The 17,563-nt window shown below is 40.5% G+C and overlaps 1 protein-coding gene across 1 annotated transcript in view; it reads right to left on the reverse strand.

The window, feature by feature from the left end:
- Positions 1-5,748: 5,748 nt before the first annotated feature.
- The window catches only part of LOC140936257 (uncharacterized), a 17,510-nt gene continuing 5,695 nt past the window's right edge, over positions 5,749-17,563 (reverse strand). The window contains exons 2-10 of the mRNA XM_073385696.1: positions 16,411-16,709; positions 15,695-15,923; positions 14,378-14,398; positions 13,888-13,932; positions 13,261-13,569; positions 11,301-11,654; positions 9,025-9,191; positions 8,485-8,575; positions 5,749-7,538 (exon numbers count right to left, since the gene is read on the reverse strand). Coding sequence (XP_073241797.1) covers positions 7,276-7,538; positions 8,485-8,575; positions 9,025-9,191; positions 11,301-11,654; positions 13,261-13,569; positions 13,888-13,932; positions 14,378-14,398; positions 15,695-15,923; positions 16,411-16,709 — 1,778 coding nt within the window. The 3' untranslated portion in view covers positions 5,749-7,275. The remainder of the gene's footprint in view (positions 7,539-8,484; positions 8,576-9,024; positions 9,192-11,300; positions 11,655-13,260; positions 13,570-13,887; positions 13,933-14,377; positions 14,399-15,694; positions 15,924-16,410; positions 16,710-17,563) is intronic.

Below are 17,563 nucleotides of genomic sequence, written 5' to 3' on the forward strand. Positions count from 1 at the left end.
ACCATTTCAGCCATTGATTTCCTCGTAGTTTGCACTATATATTTTGCACCATATCAGCCGGTTTCCCCGAGAAATTTTGATGTATATGGTATCGTATCGCACGTACTTGACGCATTACCTGAGTTATGTCACCGAAAGGAATAAAAGTAAAAGACGAAGTGCTATGAAGAGAACCCATTGTACAAATAATGTATCGCGATGCGTCTGAGCAGCGGCATTCCACAAAGAAGACCAAAGCCAAGCTAAGAATGAAAATATTAAGCGGCATGATTCCTACAAAAAATGGTACAAGTATTTTCAGATAACACTTTAAGCTGTGTGCACTTTACTGGCAGTCTAAATATTACGAAGGTACAACATGTAGCATTAAAACACTGCTATACTCACTATTATTCACTTTCTGAAACTTGCTGATTTAGGAGACATACGGCATACCTGTATTCACCGTCACTGTATGGCTTGTTTGAAGTCGCCCAATTTAGGGGCTGTTTATATTATACCGGAATGACTTTCATTCTGGAATGAGTTTCGCTCCAGAGTGAAGTTCGTAAGGCGTTGTCGCTTACTTTATTTTCGCGTTAGGTCAGATACGCATGCATGCTCGACTCGCCCTAGACTCTGGGACGAAGTTCGTTTTCAGTGCGCATCATGATACCAGAATGAAATTTCCTACCAGAAGGGGCCGGGAATTTCATTCGGAATGAAAACGGGAATGAACTCATCCCAGAATAATTTGTACAAAAACGAAAATTCGTTTTGGTATCATGTAAACAAATACAGAGAAACATATATATGGAGCTCCAGAATGAATGACATTCCGGTTTCCGTGTGAATAGCTACATGCTGGGATTCGAAAGTTAGTTCAGTTGCTGTCATGCCACAATAACAAAACACAGCAGCTGATTGTTTACAGATGAATGTTAACAGTTTAAATAATTTCCTTATTTGCACGGGAAACAAATTCAAAATAGGCTGAAACTTTCGAATCGGTATCGTCTTTGGTTCGAAAGTGTCGATGATAGTTCATTCCTCACTTATCTTAAAGGGGCTATCTTAAGCTATTTGCTATCTTTTTTGAAAGCTAGAACTGAGGTGTCTTCGCATCAACCGAATTCCAAAATAATGGTCTGGTTTTTTTGCCATTGTTGAACTGGTTCCTTCATGTTGTCCGCTCGGCTAAGGCCTCCGTTCCCGAGGGGGGGTACTCCGGATTTCAGGTGACAGGGATTATCGAATGGGGCCAAAAATCAAAACCCAAAAAGTCCTTACAGCTTCCAACAAAACCCGAAAAAATCCTTGGACCGAAAATTAACCCCCAAAAAATCCCATGCTGAATTTCTGAGCCTTAATGAAAGGAAAACAAGTTTGGTTGTACTACATCGCAGAACAGCGACCGGGTGATAGGCTGGCACTATCACGAATCTTCAGATTGTTCTGAATAGCCCAAAAAATACCCTACTAAAATCATGCCACCCAAAAAAATACTTGCTAAATTTCAAATTCCTACCCAAAAAAATCCCGGAATCGAAAACAGTTCAAACCAAAAAATCCTTCGATCATCCCTGAAACTTGAAATTCGGAGTACCCCCAACCCCGGGGCTCCGTTAGTGCTTCCCAATGAAACTTTTTTAATATCTTCTCCATATCTCTATTACCCGGAGCATTTTGTGTGTGGGCAAATGCACCAAGCTAAGTAAAGACTTAAGCTCAGAATTTAGCTCAACGGGACATATAGTCCCCTTTAAATGCACGCAACATGATGCTTAACCCTGCCAGTTTGCAACGTGTGTGTGTCGCAGGCTAAGTCCTTTGCTCTGTAGTTGGTTAACGGCTTTCATTTTGTATAACTTACTTATAATGTACGGACAACAGAACCGGTCTATCTGGACCGATTACATGTAGTCCCCCATTTTCCCCTTAAATAGTCGTGATTGATTCCCTGTTGTAATGAGCGGCCATCTTGGTCTTGCCCGCCCGCCTGCACAGGTAGATTTGATACTCCTGGAACAAGAGCTCTTGTCCTGAAACCAAGCGCAAGCGCTTGATCTCGACAATCTTGCGGACTGGAAGAATACGTCCGACCTGACCTAAATCGGTCGGTATTTTCTAGCGACGCACGTGAACCCGAAGTGAACATTTTACTTTATTGGACAGTGATTTTGCCTAGAATTGTGTTTAAACCAGAGTAGCGACATTTAGCGCAAGCGATCTTATTATCCTTCGCCGCTCATTTGCGCACTTATCAAACAAAACCGCCAGCAACGTAGGTTGCCATTCGGTGCGTTCTATGAATCAGATTATATCATGAGGGGCGAGGTCAAAGTCTTACCATTAGCCTGTTCCAGGCTAAGAGATGGTCGGGTCCCCGTGAGAAAGGGCGAAGACGAAAATAAAACGGGAGGAACTGATATTTTTTCGTGCCTTTTACTTACGCGTCATCCTCACTATCGGAGTGCCTGGAACAGGCTATCTTACCATGGTTTACTTCAGTTCCCAAAAAGCAATAAAAATGAATTTATTTTAGTAGTTTCGTTTTTTTTTTTTTTACATTTAACCGTAAATTTAAAGGTTCATTAGAATCTAAAACTGTAAACGTTGTGCCTCTGAGCTTGCTACTTATAACTAGAACTATTATCGGTACATCTCAACTTTTCATATTACAGCCTATCTATCATAATGTTCCACTATTGACTTAACATTGTAGGAAGTCAGTTGTTCAAAAGAATGTTTCACATGACGTCACGGCGGCCATGGTGGTGTCCCAAACCAGTCCTTTGGGAGTTGAACTCTTTTCTCATGCAAACGCTTTCTTTTGTTCCAATAAATTTGCATAGCTGCTGGCCACGTCGGTGAATGCGCTCTACAGAACGTCTTTACTCACGTGGCCAGCAGCTATGCAAATCTATGGGAACAAAAGAGTGTGTTTTTTACAAAAGAAATAGGGATTACCGGCGTGAAACACTAATTAAAGCTACGTGCAAAAGGACTCAACAACTCCCAACAGTGTTGCGTCAACAATGTTGCGTTTTGTTGCGGCCGTGTTGCAGTAGTGTGCAAACGGATGCAACAACTCCCAACAACATGCAACAAGGTGTGCAAGCAGACGCAATATGTAGCATCCAACAATGTTGGGAGTTGTTGGCCAACAATGGCTAAACCCCGTGCAAAAGGACGCAACATTGTTGGCCAACAACTCCCAACATTGTTGGATGTTACATGTAGCGTTCGTTTGCACAGCCGGTTGCATGTTGTTGCCTGTAGTTGGGAGTTATTCCGTGGGATGCCTGTGGCACTCCACGGTAAAAATCCGGTTCCGTTGTACCCAAAATTGTTAAGCCAGCCAATAGGATTGCGTAAAATCTTTATCGATCCTCTCTTCTTCCAAGCCGACCAAACAGATTGTTCAAAATCTGTATCGATTTCTAATCGATTTGCTTCCTCTGAAGAACGTTGAAATCAGAACGTTCCTTGCCAAATTTGTCGCGCGAGAGTTTTCCCACTCGTGGTTTAGGATGGCGGTTTGTTAACCAGCGAAAGGCGACCTAAGCCAAATTATTTCTTTCCTTCGTGATTCTTTTTTGTTTAGGTCTAGCTTTTTCATAAGGTTTTAATTTTAGAAGGGTCTGGTTGCGAGGCGTGATTTCCGATAGATTTAATTTTTCTATTCGGAGTTCGCCAGTTTTTGCCGAGCACAGCTAGAGTTTTTTTCTTTTCTTATCGGAAACACCTTGACGATCCCTTGACGACTGGCGGTGAAACCGCGAAAATATTGTCCTCGTCGATCGACGACTCGTTTTCGGCATGGATTAGACTTCTGGATGGGAGACGGATCAAGACCTTAGTAAACTTATTATACCTTGAAATCAGGGATAATCGTTGGAACTATGTTAACTTTGAGACTTTGGAAACACATTGCAATTAATTTTTAACCGTATCAAGAGCATCTTGGAATATGAAACTTTCATCTTGGATTAAAACATTGGAACTTTATCGAACTTTGTAACCCTGGGTTCGACCCTGGATAAAGCAAGCGGATGTTTTGTCCATTAACCTAAAACTACAATGTTTATTTGTCTTTGAAAAAGTTACCTGTGGCAACTTACTACCAAGATATGACGTATCTTTATACATATAGTTCCTGTTCAGGTTAATCAGAGAGCATTATGCGCATGTTCTACATTAGTTGTTTCCGTTACACGGGTAAACCTAATTGTTTTGATGCAAAATAACTTCTTTTTCTTATCCAAGTCGTGCTACGAAAATAACTACTTAACAAATAGATTCCATGTTGCCGTGCGTCTGTTCAGTAATAGATCACAGATGACGTCAAAATGTCGTAAAAACAAAGAAGTGACACACTCGCCTGCGGCTCGTGTGTCACTGTTGTTTTTACCACATTTTGACGTCCTCTGTGATCTATTACTGAACAGACGCACGGCAACATGGAATCTATTTGTTTTATACAATGATCAGAAAAGAAAAAGACCGATACACATACCTTCCTCGAACCGCCTGACCTTTTGAGGATTTGTGCTAGTTTAGGCATTTTTTAAGTCCCAAACCCAACTTTTCATCTTAGCTTCTTCTTTATCTTACTTGTGTACAGTTTCTTCGAAAAGTTTTTCACCGTCTTTTCTTGCTCAAAGAAGAATAATAGCATTCACATCATTGTGTAAATAGCGATAGATCAAAACAAGATCAAACTCCATCCTTGCGACCACTGACAACTATAAATTTAGCTTGCGTAGCAGGTGTCGAAAGGGGTAGGTGATAGGGAGGAAGCAAAAAGGGGATGTGGATTGGGGAGAAATTGTAGCCTGCCACGCAGGCTACTGTAAATTCAGTCATAAGCACACTAAACCAACCCATACAGGTAACCTACTCATCGATGCTCATAACATGACACATCTTTCCGGTTTCCCTAATTTTTCCAAATGCAGATAGAACGCCATTATGCTTCCATAGACCAACGCATCCCACGGAAACGAATTTAGGCGTCTTGTTGTGCAAAGTTTGAAATCAGACAAACTCAGTTTTAGCTGCGTGCAAAAGAACGCAAGAACTCCCAAAATTGTTGGCTGTAGCTTAATATGGATGCCGTTTTATTATGCCGTTACACCAATATAGCGGACGTGATGTCATGCGAAAACAGTCCATGGCATTTTTTGATAACTTTTACTTACAAAACAAGAAAATTGATTGACTACCACACAGCCGTAAAACATAAATATGGTGCACATTGTTACCTTTGAGTGCGGTGCAAAAAAAGGAAATAATAATAATAAAATAAAATTACAGCTGTCTCGAGATTCAAGAAATAGCCCATATATACATTATACTAAGTTGCCTGATTGATAAATGCTACGTAAATTATTTATCCTTTCCGGCTAATTAGCTATTTGAATAGGCGCATCAGCTACGAATTCACACTAACAATGTGAGACTAATTTTCGACGTAATATATGTATATCAGGAGTCAACCTGAACTCTTTCGCTTTAGCTAACACCTGGTGATCTCAACTCAAACTCCCTTTGATTTTTCAGATGTTGACTGACTACATCAGTTGACATAGGCCACAAGGATTAGAGCTGACAACCACCATTGTTCTACATCTGAGTTAAAGGTTCATTACAGCCTAAGGAAAAATACATTACTTTATGTGTCGCGCCTTGAACAAGATCGCCATACCTTTTAATGCAATTTAGCTTAAAGTGTTAGCCAGGATGTTCTTTTTTTTGTTTTCTTTAAACATAAGAAAGATAGCAATTTTCATTCAATAAAAATATTGCGATCCTTGGTAAGCGACGCTGTCTGACTGCGCGCATTTATGTATAAAAAGTACCAACTAAAGAAATTGTCTTCCCGTGTTGCAGTGCTGATAAGACTTGTATATGCACCATCAACTATAAACTTTCAAAAAGGATAAAACTCATGATAAAGCAACACCTATCATCTACAAACCTAGTCTGAGAAAACAGCCGACATTTCCCGAGAAATGACGTCTGAGAAACAAGCGCAGAAATTCCATCTTGATGACGTGTCACTACACAGATCCAGGTACTGCTTCTGATTGGATTAGGCATGAATTTATCCAGTCAAAAGCACTACCCAGATCTGGGTAGTGACGTGTCATCGGTATGGAATTTCTGCGCTCGTTTATCAGACGTCATTTCGTGGGGAAACCAGTGGTGGCGTCGCCGCGAAATGTCTGCTGTTTCCTACGGGCTAAGTCAATTTTAGAATCCTACAGCAATACCGCACTCTTACGGCTCGATCATAGTACTGAAGATTAATGCTTCGTCTAAGTCAAAGGTCTGCCTAAGACGGCTCCGCAGAAGGATAGAGCGACTTTCGTTTGATCAGAGTTTGCGCTTGAAATGATTACTCACGAACTTAACTAAAATAAGAAACAAACAAGGTCAGAAGAATTTGATTGATTTAACGAACAACAGGGTTGCCACTCATCAGAAAGATAAAAATTCCCTGACTTTTCACTGACCTTTTATTAATGAGAAACAATCCATGTTTACCTTCACTTTAGCTTTTTCTGCAGGCCATCGACAGTTTTCTCTTCATTTTCAACCTCTTTCCGCGAGGAAGAAGGAATTTGGAAAAAAAGCATTGACAAGAAAACCACTGACCACAACTACTACATGTGTTAGACGTAGAGTGTTGATCGCTTTGCTTGCTTTGTGGCATACTTTTCGTATTTTCCGATAGAAAATGCATTTCAAAATCTTGAAGAAAACTTGAAAACTTATGAACTATAAAAAGGAAAACAGAATTCCCTGACTTTTCACTCACTTTGACGATATCAAACAAGTTCCCTGACTTTTCCCTGACCTTGAAAAATGTTCGTTTTCCCCTGACTTTTCCCTGACCGTGGCAACCCTGAACAAACACAAACGTGTGTGGGGTTTAGTTAGATTTGCCGACACAGAAAGGCTTCTTGGCTGAAAATAAGATTTCTGAAAAGTAATTTTTCCCCAACGTGGTCGAAGAGAATTGGGCTTCTATTTTCACAATCGCACGACATCTCTTTCGTCCGGGGTTTCTTTGGCAGCAAGGAAATGATTCCTTGACCTTTTAGCTGATAAAAGAAGCGAGAAGGACTTATGGAAACCATTTTTAAGGTCAAACGAAAATCGCTCTGATTTGCTAGTACCAATGGGGCTTAAAGCAGTCGGCACGCGGAAGGCTTCTTCGAGACGTCCTCGACGCCACGGGACTCCCTGGTACGTGTCGTAAATAGTTGTCAGAAAAATTGCTTCGTATCAGACGAATTCACTCTTTGGTTTACATGTCAGAAGCTTCTGCAATTCGGGGTAATATCTGACTGATTTATACCGTTTCCAGCCCGCATGTGGCGCATCTTGGTGATAATAAACAGCTGTGCAGTAGGGATTAACGGCAAAAATAATAGGTCCGCAAATTTGTTTGTTATTGGAAATGCCTCGTACAGTAGCAGACAACTTCAGTGATCCTCCATAAGCACAGCGATCCACGTTTAAATAAAAGTGGTACTTTCCCGAAGTCCCTAAAAGACAAATAAAACAAGAGTCAAATTACAAGTTTGTTCAATGCTATATCATTTGGTGTTACAGGTCCTTCAGTGACACCCCTATATCTATGGGAAAGCGATCCAATAAAAGTAACGCACCTACGGAGGGTGCCCGTAGGGTTCTTATCCTAGCGTAATCACAAGCCAAATTTCGGGCAATCCTGTACATCCCGATGGTTAATTATTTTTGGCATCTCATCCGTCACGCCTACTTTCAATCCAGAATGTCGCCTTGACTTTGCTTTAAAATCCCGAATCTCAAGCTTCCAATAAAGGAAATCCCATATGCAGAAAAAACCTATTGGGGATCCTCCCTACCTTGTAGCAAAAATATTTTTTTCCATCTAGGCGAGGCCTTAATTGGTGGCCGATTGTAGTCAGCACGCGGGCCGAAAGTGGAGCCCTATGTAAAACGGAGGTTTGTCGTTTTAGTGTGGAAAGGCAAAATCTTTGACGTTTTAGCTGAGGACGCTCATGTGGTGGTCGGAAAAAAGGAGCATTGTTCACGCCCTTAACGTAACAGCGCACCGAGTAGTACACATGTCCAAAATAGTCAGGGAACGAAAACGTATCGTCAAGGATGCCGGCATTTTCGATGTTTACAGTATTAGTGAGAGCCAATTATACGGGGCCCGAATTTCCGCCGAAAACAGGATACAGTCATCGTTTTTCTAAAAGCTTGTGTACAGAACTTCATTTCAGTAGTGGAAAAGTCCATGAAAGATTTTGCTCACACTTCAGTTCTTAGTAGTTATACCTTGCAGACTGGTATTATTCTAAAGTTTTTACCTCATGCTTAATTGATTCAAGACTTCACCGTCATAGCCACAGGGTTAAAAAGAACCTTTTGCCGAGGGAAAACTTCATTTGAAAGTTAACTTTGTATAAATTCAAGAATACTACTATCTAGAATGATACTTACATGTTCTATTGGGGACAATATTATCCAATTCTGGGGACAACTTTCGTTGCAAACCCTCCCATGTAAATTCAATTCCATGAGTAGTGCAACGCTAACAAGACAAACAAATACGATTACTAAACAACTTAGAAAGTGATCATCATTTAAAGTGATATGAACCATACATGCCAAGTTGTTTTGAAATATTGAACTGTCGAATATGTTATTTCCTAGCCTGACAGTGGAGCCTTTGGAGGGATTTTGAACATATAATGCTGAAGGGCTCTATATGTTTAAGTTTACTGTGCTATGATATTTGCAACAGACGTTTTCAGTTGAGTCGCAAAGAGCTGCTTTTAAGGAATATTAATCATCTTAGGTAGCTCATATATGTAATGAATAAAAAAATTGATAAATAAAACATTTCCCAAGATGTTGCCAAGTTGATTAAAAAATGTTAGGTTTTTTTTATAAAAGTCGACGAACAAGGAAATTTGTTATCTCTGTAGTTTTGCAATTTCATCTACCAGCAAGGAACAAACCACTGTTTACAAATATTACCTGAGTTATGTCACCGTAAGGAATAAAAGTAAAGGTTGCAGTGCCGTCAAGTGAACCTTTTCTGCACAACATGTATCTTAGTGCACTTCCTGGGTAGAGGTATTCCACGAGGAAAAATATGGCCAAACCAATGACAAAAATAAGCACGGTCAACGATAGGCACAGTACTGAAAAAGAAAAGAAAAAAGTTATCGATAAAATTGAAGATTGTCACTGCATGGCCTCGTTGTCAGCGGTATGTTTTAAAAGCTTAGCTGCCACGTCAGGTTTAGGAAGTTGCCGCCATGTTGGCCCTTTTATGTGTGGTTCAGTCATCGGATCTTATCGCCATTCATCGGACATTATTAATGGTAAGAACTTGAAGAACTATAGACAAACGTTATAAATAATATAAATACTATGTTACATCGCCTAATTGCCCTGTCATCTACAACAGAAGTCTTACTGAAGAATGCGCCAAGCTACGTTCAATCTTCTGTCGACTTGATTATCTAATTGGCGTCAATCAGCGGCTTGCCCCTGGTGGCCACCCCCGGGGTCGCAGGGGGATTTGTCCAAATGCCCATTCAAACCACATGCCAAATCAAATCCCCCTGGGTATAGGGCAGAGGAATTCTGACAAACCCCCTGCCCCCTGGGTGCAACAATAAGGACCAGTGTTTAACGTACGAATGTACGAATTTTACGCACAAAAACCAGCTATTTGCTTTGCTTAAACCCTCATTTAAATTTGCCGTATTTCAGTGCAGTTGGCTCCACTTGACCAAATAGTTGACTTGTACATGTATATTTTAAACTTTCTTTTGAGGTTTTGAGGGCCGTTATGTGAATTACCGGGTTACCGGGTTACCGGTAATAATGTAGTTTACCCTCGGTAAGTAAAGTTTCTTCTTTCTTTTCTTTTTCTTTCTAAAAGTGGAGAAAAGACGTATGGTTTTTTAGCGCTGTGAGTCCCTGGGATGCACATGAAATTCGGTGAATTGGGTACTACCCAGGATTGGTAGTAGTGGCTGGAGTTCCCATGGAACTCTGCAGGACTCTTATGTTATAATCACCTACGGAAGAATTCGCCAGAACAGCTTTCTTCTTATTTCTATCCGAGCTCCGAGCTACGAGATTTGTAAACAGGCATGTCGACGAAACTTGATTAATTCAAGTCCTAAATCTCGTGCGACAAGGGCGCGAAGTGAACACCTCGAACAACATCCGGGAATCGTTGATAGGGTATACCACTGACCAGCAAATCCCCAGGGTCTGCCCCCCTGGGGTGCAATCTCTATGAACAAAATTTTTGTTCAAAATATTTGAACAAGTAAGCCAGAAATGAAAAACGACGATTATCTGCCAACACAATCAGAATAGATCTTCCCTTCAAAGGTCAGATGCCGGACCGACGCCCGCAGGCAATTTATACGTTATCTCAGCAATAGGATTGCCCCATACTGCAACCTATTTAATGTGAGAAAAATCTGAAGAAAGACCAAAAGCCGAAAAAACCAACGCGTATTGTTAATCGCTTATAAAATTAGTATACATTAACAAGCACTGTGATAAGCCCGCAGTTTGGGGCCTTGTGTAAAAGCCTGTCAAACCTAGCTCTTATCAATCGTTCGTACTTGGTCTCAAAATTCTTAGATGAGATGGTCGGTTTTGTTATTCCTGAGCTCCTGTAGAATGACCTCTACAAGAAGATACAACTCTGCGACAACCTTGTTTGACTCTCTCGAGCCCAGTCATCTTTAGTATAATAATGTTGTTGTTCATAGAACAAACTACAGGTTGAAACAGTTTGAGCGGGTGCGTTTTTATTCCTAGAAAGTTTTGAGGAACTTTGTTGTCGTGCTGGCTAAACCTCACACAGCTTATCAGATACTGTTGTTAATATAAGCCAGTAATTATTTGGAAATATCAAGTAAGAGGCACGAAAAGAAATTTAGTGTCAAAGCAATTATAAGCAGACAAACTTAGAAGACAGAGGAAAGCCCTTTATCGCGGCACTGCTCGGCTTCTAATATATTTCTACCGATATTAAGGGAGGATCGTTCCGAGATCTTGAAGCCCCTTCACATTTCCACCATTAAAAGGACAAAGTTTTCTCACGATATTTTTATATGACGGCAGAAATAATGACATCGAGTAAAGAAAACATGATTGTTACTCAAAGTATTTACAAAAGGAAACAGCAACAAGAAAAACAAACAAACAAACAAAGCCTCAGGTTAATAGACTAGAAGAATAGAAAATGAGGCAGAAACCCAACTTAGCGCAGAACTTACTTTTTCTGTATCTTTGTCGCTCTTTTCGAAGCTTTACATTCATATCCATCTCAAACTGATCGTACATGTGTTCTATTTCTGAAGTAATTTGTTTATCGGTGACTCCTAGTACTATACACACAAAGCATTGCACCATATTCACATCATCAAGTTTAGAAGCTTTCTTCTCTTGCATGGACATGCCCAGTAAAATGCTGCTTCGACTCAGGAGAACGCTGGGTGGCAGGTGAGATTCTGGGATGGCAGTTCCTGGATTCTCGGGATCGACTGTAGCGTATATGCGTTCACCAGCACGAACAGAGCCTATGCACTTGACTTGAATTACTCCAATTACACAAACAACGTCTGTGTCATCTAAAAGGAAAAGGGGTACACCAAATTACACAGAAATTGGTGACCTTCTATGTCGATGTTATGACACAGAGAAATGTATGTATGTGAAATTCACCTGGATTACCCTGTTTACAAATCCTGTTTTTTTGTACTGTTGTTGTTTGTGTCTTAGGGGCTGTTTATACATGACACCGGGGCGACTTTCGCGCCCGAATGAGTTCACTACGGCTCTCTCTCATGGCTCTACATTTGTTTACATGATACCACCACAAAGTGTCATGCCAGCGAGAGTCACCCCGGCGTGAGTTCACCCCGATTGTTGTACCGAGGCGAGAATTTCACTCCGGTGCGAAATCTCGCAACAGTATCATGTAACGACCACACGTTTCGGTGTGAAATCGGTCTGCCGGTAGACTGGAACGGGTAGCGCATGCGTAATGTTTGCGATTTTGAAACTTACGTGTATTTTTTCAACATAAAGTGTACCTTCAAACAACGAGATATGAAATGACCAAGTCAAAATGTAAACGCGATACGAAATAAAAAAGTCATCCAGGTATAAAATTCGCGCGGGTGCAAGTTTTCTCATGTAAACACCCCCCTTAGATCCCCTGTAAACTTTTGTGTTGTGACAATTATTGAGAGAATGTAGGTTAGCCAATTAAAACAGCTCAGCCGATGTATGTTTTCTGTTTCCTCAATGGTGGATGTACGTTATAGATAAACTCAAGAGTAAACTAAGATGTAAATGTATGACAAAGCTTTCGTTGATCCTGGTGTAAGGATTAAGCGTTCATAGGTATTTTTGATGTTTGGATGCATCCTTGTAATTTTTTCCACACAACGCCAAAAAAAGACTAATTATTTTTTAAAATGTTCTCCAGCTATTTAGACCTGGATGTTTACTATGTAGCAAAAACTCGTCCTTTGTCATGCATGTCGGGCGCATGCGCACGTGGATACAGGGCAGTTCTTATTCAAAACTGATTAAAAACCGAAGCCGAAGCCAAAGCCAAAGCTAGCCTGCGAACACATCCGTTTCTCCTCGCTCTTCGCCGCTGGGGACGTTTCGTGCGGAGGACAGCGACAGAAATTCCATACCGATGACGTAAAATCTGTCCGGAATCCGGTCAGAAGCGCTGATTGGTCGGCGGAGTAGTTACATTGTTTTAGTTATTGTTTACAAATGACAGACAAAAGACAAAAGGCCACAAAGGCCAAATTTAAACGCAAAGAATCTCTAACAAAACAGTCAATATTTGTGGAATATAGTCTTCTCTAGAGGAAGCATTTGAGTTTTGCTGGCGCTCGTTGGCAGATGAACATAACACTTTTCCAAAATCGACCATAAGACACGTAAAATTGGACAAATTTATATTTGGAACCCCATGACTACCGGATTGATTAAGTAAACATTGATTTGCATCATCAGCATGGAATTTATGTCACTGAGTCGCAGACGTTCCCCGCGCGAAACGTCCCCAGCGGGGAAAAGCGAGTAGAAACGGATGTTTTGGCAGGCTAAGCCAAAGCCATCCTTTTATCCCTTTCGGTAATCGCGAATGAACTCCCCTCTTCCCCCACTCATATTCAGCTGTTGGTTTGAAAAAGCAAAATTAGAACAAACCGTTTTCATTCATGGGTGGTGTGGCCTCCAGATAAGCTGACCGGCTTATGACGCCTGCCATAAAAGCATCCTTTCCATTTTTGTTATCTAATAGCTGTATACTTGAGTGCCCGTCGTCATCCTTGTAGAAACCAACGACATCTCCTTCCTCGAAATCATCACAAGCATTTGGGTCTTTTAATCTAAAGTGATATCCGATGTCCGCTTTCCTATGACCTGCCTCCTGTACCTTGAACGTAAGATGCTCAATGTACGCTCGTTTTGCGTCCAGGTGTTCTATCACTCGAAGGTGTTGGAATTCAGCAGATCCTACAATAGCAATTGATAAAGATAACTATAACGATAATGATAATGATAATGATTTTTACCACAATGATAATTCCATCTGTTTTCTTCCAATTGTACACCAACCAAAGTATGATCAATAGCCGAGGAGAGGATTTCAACGTAGTGGATGTTAAATGGGGTATAGCTTGAGTTTAGTACCACGGCAGTTCACTGCTAAGAGCAATGACACATGTCTAAACTATTCCAGTTTTTATTGGTCAAAATAATTATCATGATAGGAATGCTATTGAACGTCTATTAACTATTTACTGACAGTAAACAACAACATCAACAACTCACCCATGAAGCTAACTGAGCTAGTCGGGCTATCCCCTGTCGGTGAGTCTAGAAATAATTAAAAATAGAATAGAAAGTTAGTGTAAGGTTTTCATTAATGGCGAATAACGTTAGCTTTGTCTTGAACTAATTATAACCGGACTTTCAGGCATGATTGTGAAATGGTAGCGTAGCGAGGTAGTTAAGTGTAGATGTCAGTGAAGAATTGTCAGTGTGATAAAAAAGAGAAAAATATTTCGCCATAATAATTAACATAGGTCTTCTGTTTAGTACGACGACAGGCCTGAAGCACAGAAGGCCAATCATTAGTGCCGAAACATGATCGCACCAGGAAATTGAATCGCTACCTTTTCCGTAGGAAAACCAATCACCTAGGTTTACCGTTCAAGCTGCCTCTTTGCACAAAAAAATAGTCGCTGACTCAACACTCTTCAGCTCTTTCTCCAGCCATCTTCAATGTTAAGAAAAAATCAGCCGACGTGATCAAACTTACCTTCCTCCTCGTCGCTGCCTCCTAAAATAACAAAAGAGAAAGAAAAATGAGTGAAAATAAAGGAAATTCTAAATTCACTTCCTAATAAGAAATTGGCCAACGCCGAAAATACCATGATATTCTTTAATTTCCCATTTGGGTGGTGCTTCATGTAAAGCCGACTTTTGCAATACCTTTTGTGCTCTGCACGATTTGCACGTGCAATGCTTACACTGCTCGTGTAGTTCATACAAAAAAACTTAAGATAATGCACAGGTGAGGTTTACATGAAGCCCCACCTAAACGGCAATTTAAAGAATATTGTGGTATTTTCCGGTTTGGCCAATAGACCTTTTTAGTTTGTATGTTTTGTTTTTCTATTTCAGACCACGTGATGGTTCCCCAGAGAACTGTTTCTTTCAAATGTCATTATATGCACGTGCATATGTATGCATAATTTATGAAAAAACAAAAGACAAATTCCTTGGAGAAGATCACGTGGTCTGACTGATTAAGAAAACAAAACTTACAAGCTAAAAAGGTCTATTACAACAGCGCGGAACGTAGCTTATAATCTGAGAAGCCTGAGTAGTTCCAAATCCCGTTTACAACTGTAATTTTTTTTTAACATAAATACTATTCAAATGACATCTCGCTCACGAGGGTTTGGCTCAGTCAAAACATACTCCAATGGGATGGTTCACCACTATTCTTAAATGCTAGGTTTGAGTTACAAATAAGTACAACGCCATTCATATAAGGTCTCCTCCGAATATCAAAGCTGAAGGAGACTAAAGCCCAGTTACAACGTCTAACTCTTCATCTATCGAACCCAGTCCTTCAATTATAATAAGTACATGAAAAAATTGACGCTTGAATCAATTAAGTCTGACCCTCTAATTTGGGCCGACCCATTAATTAAAGTTGAGAGCCTACAAAGGAATTTCGACTGAGGGGCGACATCGTTTCAAACGTCGAACTTTTCACGCGCCCAACCTAATGCATAAATTACTATAATTTATTTTCACCGGTAAACATTGTAGACGGCACGTACATCGTGAAAATGAATTGAGTCCGACTAATTAAGTTTGACTTCTGAATCAACGGTCGAACTGTTATCATTTGGGTCGACCCAAATAGCTAGAACTTAGGTACAGAAAAGTTCGATGTTTGAACTGGGCCTTTTGTCTCGACTTTTCTTGCTTTGAAAAGGCTAGTATGTAATTCAAGTGAATTACTAGCTTATACATAAGGTTTCTTTTCCAGTTAGTTACTCGCACCAGAATACACTCCCATCCTCTTAGGTTACTGAGACGAGAACACTGGGTTCATACTTACCAGAAAGTTTGCGTTTCTTGTTTTTATTCGCTTGATCATTTCTGGGTCTGCTCCTCATCATGAATGGCTTGCTGTAGAACTGTTGCGTTTCTTCGTCAAGTCCGTTGTGAAACGACAGCTCGACTAGCAACTGAAAAATGTTCCTCTTATCCATTTCCACTTTAGCTAATTGGTACACTGGAGCAAAGGGGCCATCATAAACGGAGTCCAAGTTCACAGAGAAATAATACTGCAAAACAGCAAAGGACCGTAAACAAATGAGAATTGCAATTGGAAATGGGATCCCTTTCATGATCTACTGGACAGTGATTCGGTGGATAGCGCTATGCAGCCTTTGAATATCATCGGGGCCAGAAAAGTTTATTGTGATCATGTTCGCCGAAAACAATGCAATGCCAGAAAGCATCAAGCACCGCCTAACTGTGGGTTTAAGGAAATCTCTTGGGGATCAAATAATAAATTTGCTCTTCAGAAAAGTGTTTCTTGTCTAAGCTTTACTTCTCCTGTTTACCCCTTTCTTAATTGAAAGGTTGCAAGTAGTCCTTGAGTCTTTTGTGCTTACTTAAGTTTGACCAGTTTGGTAGTTGTCAAATTGACGAAATACTGAGAGATGACAAAACAAAACCACGCAGATGCTGTCTCTTCACCGCTGGGGAACACAAGAGGACACTTAAAAAGAAAGCCTACTGCAAAGGAAACAAGAATTAATATGGTACCTTTTCGATATCGTGTCTTCCATGAATGACCTGAAGTTCGACGGGTCCGTTTTGATCTTGGTGAAGTTTTGCCGCTGATGGCTCCCGGAAAACCCAAACTTTTATTCCCAGGATTTGTCCCACCGGGGAGCGTGCTTCCATCTGCACCATCCCATCTGGAACTCGCTGTTTTGCTACGCCTCCACTCCTGGACTGTACTTTATCAAACACGGTTTTTTCCTCTAACGTCACAAATCGTACTTCTGCTCCACCTTGGAAATCTTCGCTTCCAAAGGACCCGATAGGGAGAGGCAAGGTATCTGGAATAAAAGTTAAAATAGCCTTTTCACAATACAATCTGATTGAAAATCAGAGTGACATTGATTGATAGTCAGAGTAACTACAACTTCCAAATCTTCGCTTCCAAAGAATCCGATATGGAGAGGCCATGGTATCTAGAGGTCATTTGGATAAAAATTACAATAGCCTTCTCACAATTTGATTCAAAGTCAGAGTAACAACGCCTTCAAATTTTCGCTTCCAAAGGACCCGGTATGGAGCGGGTAAGGTATTTACATGCAGGTCATTTGGATAAAAGTTACAATAGCTAGCTTTTTCACAATTTGATTGAAAGTCATAGTTATATACGCCCTCCAAATCGTTGTTTCCAAAGGACCCGATATGGAGCGGTAAGGGATCCACCGGTCATTCGGATAAAAGTTACAATAGCCACTTCACAATTTTATTGAAATTCAGAGTAATACTGCCTTCATGTGACAATGTTTAGCCATGTCCCAGTTTTGCTGAACGAGTGATATGACTCCTGTACTTAAGTAAGCTGTACAGAAAGCTTAGCACAGGTTCAGACCTTAGAATAGATCGAATGCTCGAAAGCTCTTTGAATGACATCGTAGGAATATGATTGACCGAATAGAGGCTAGTACGTTTTTGCACAACAGCCTTGAGGATGGCATCATGAGGTCACCAGTTTAACACACTTGTTACATTTAAAGAAATTATAATTTATGTATTTGCTGCTTAGTTTAAACAAAACTCTCACATCCGTGCCGTCTCAAACAGAAACAGAATCCTCAAGAGAGAAATATCAGTAGATAGGCAGTAAGTGTCAATACAGATACCATTTCGTATTGTTCACACAGTTTTCTCAAATATG

The sequence above is a fragment of the Porites lutea genome, chromosome 5, assembly GCF_958299795.1.
Source record: "Porites lutea chromosome 5, jaPorLute2.1, whole genome shotgun sequence".
NCBI lineage: Eukaryota > Metazoa > Cnidaria > Anthozoa > Scleractinia > Poritidae > Porites > Porites lutea.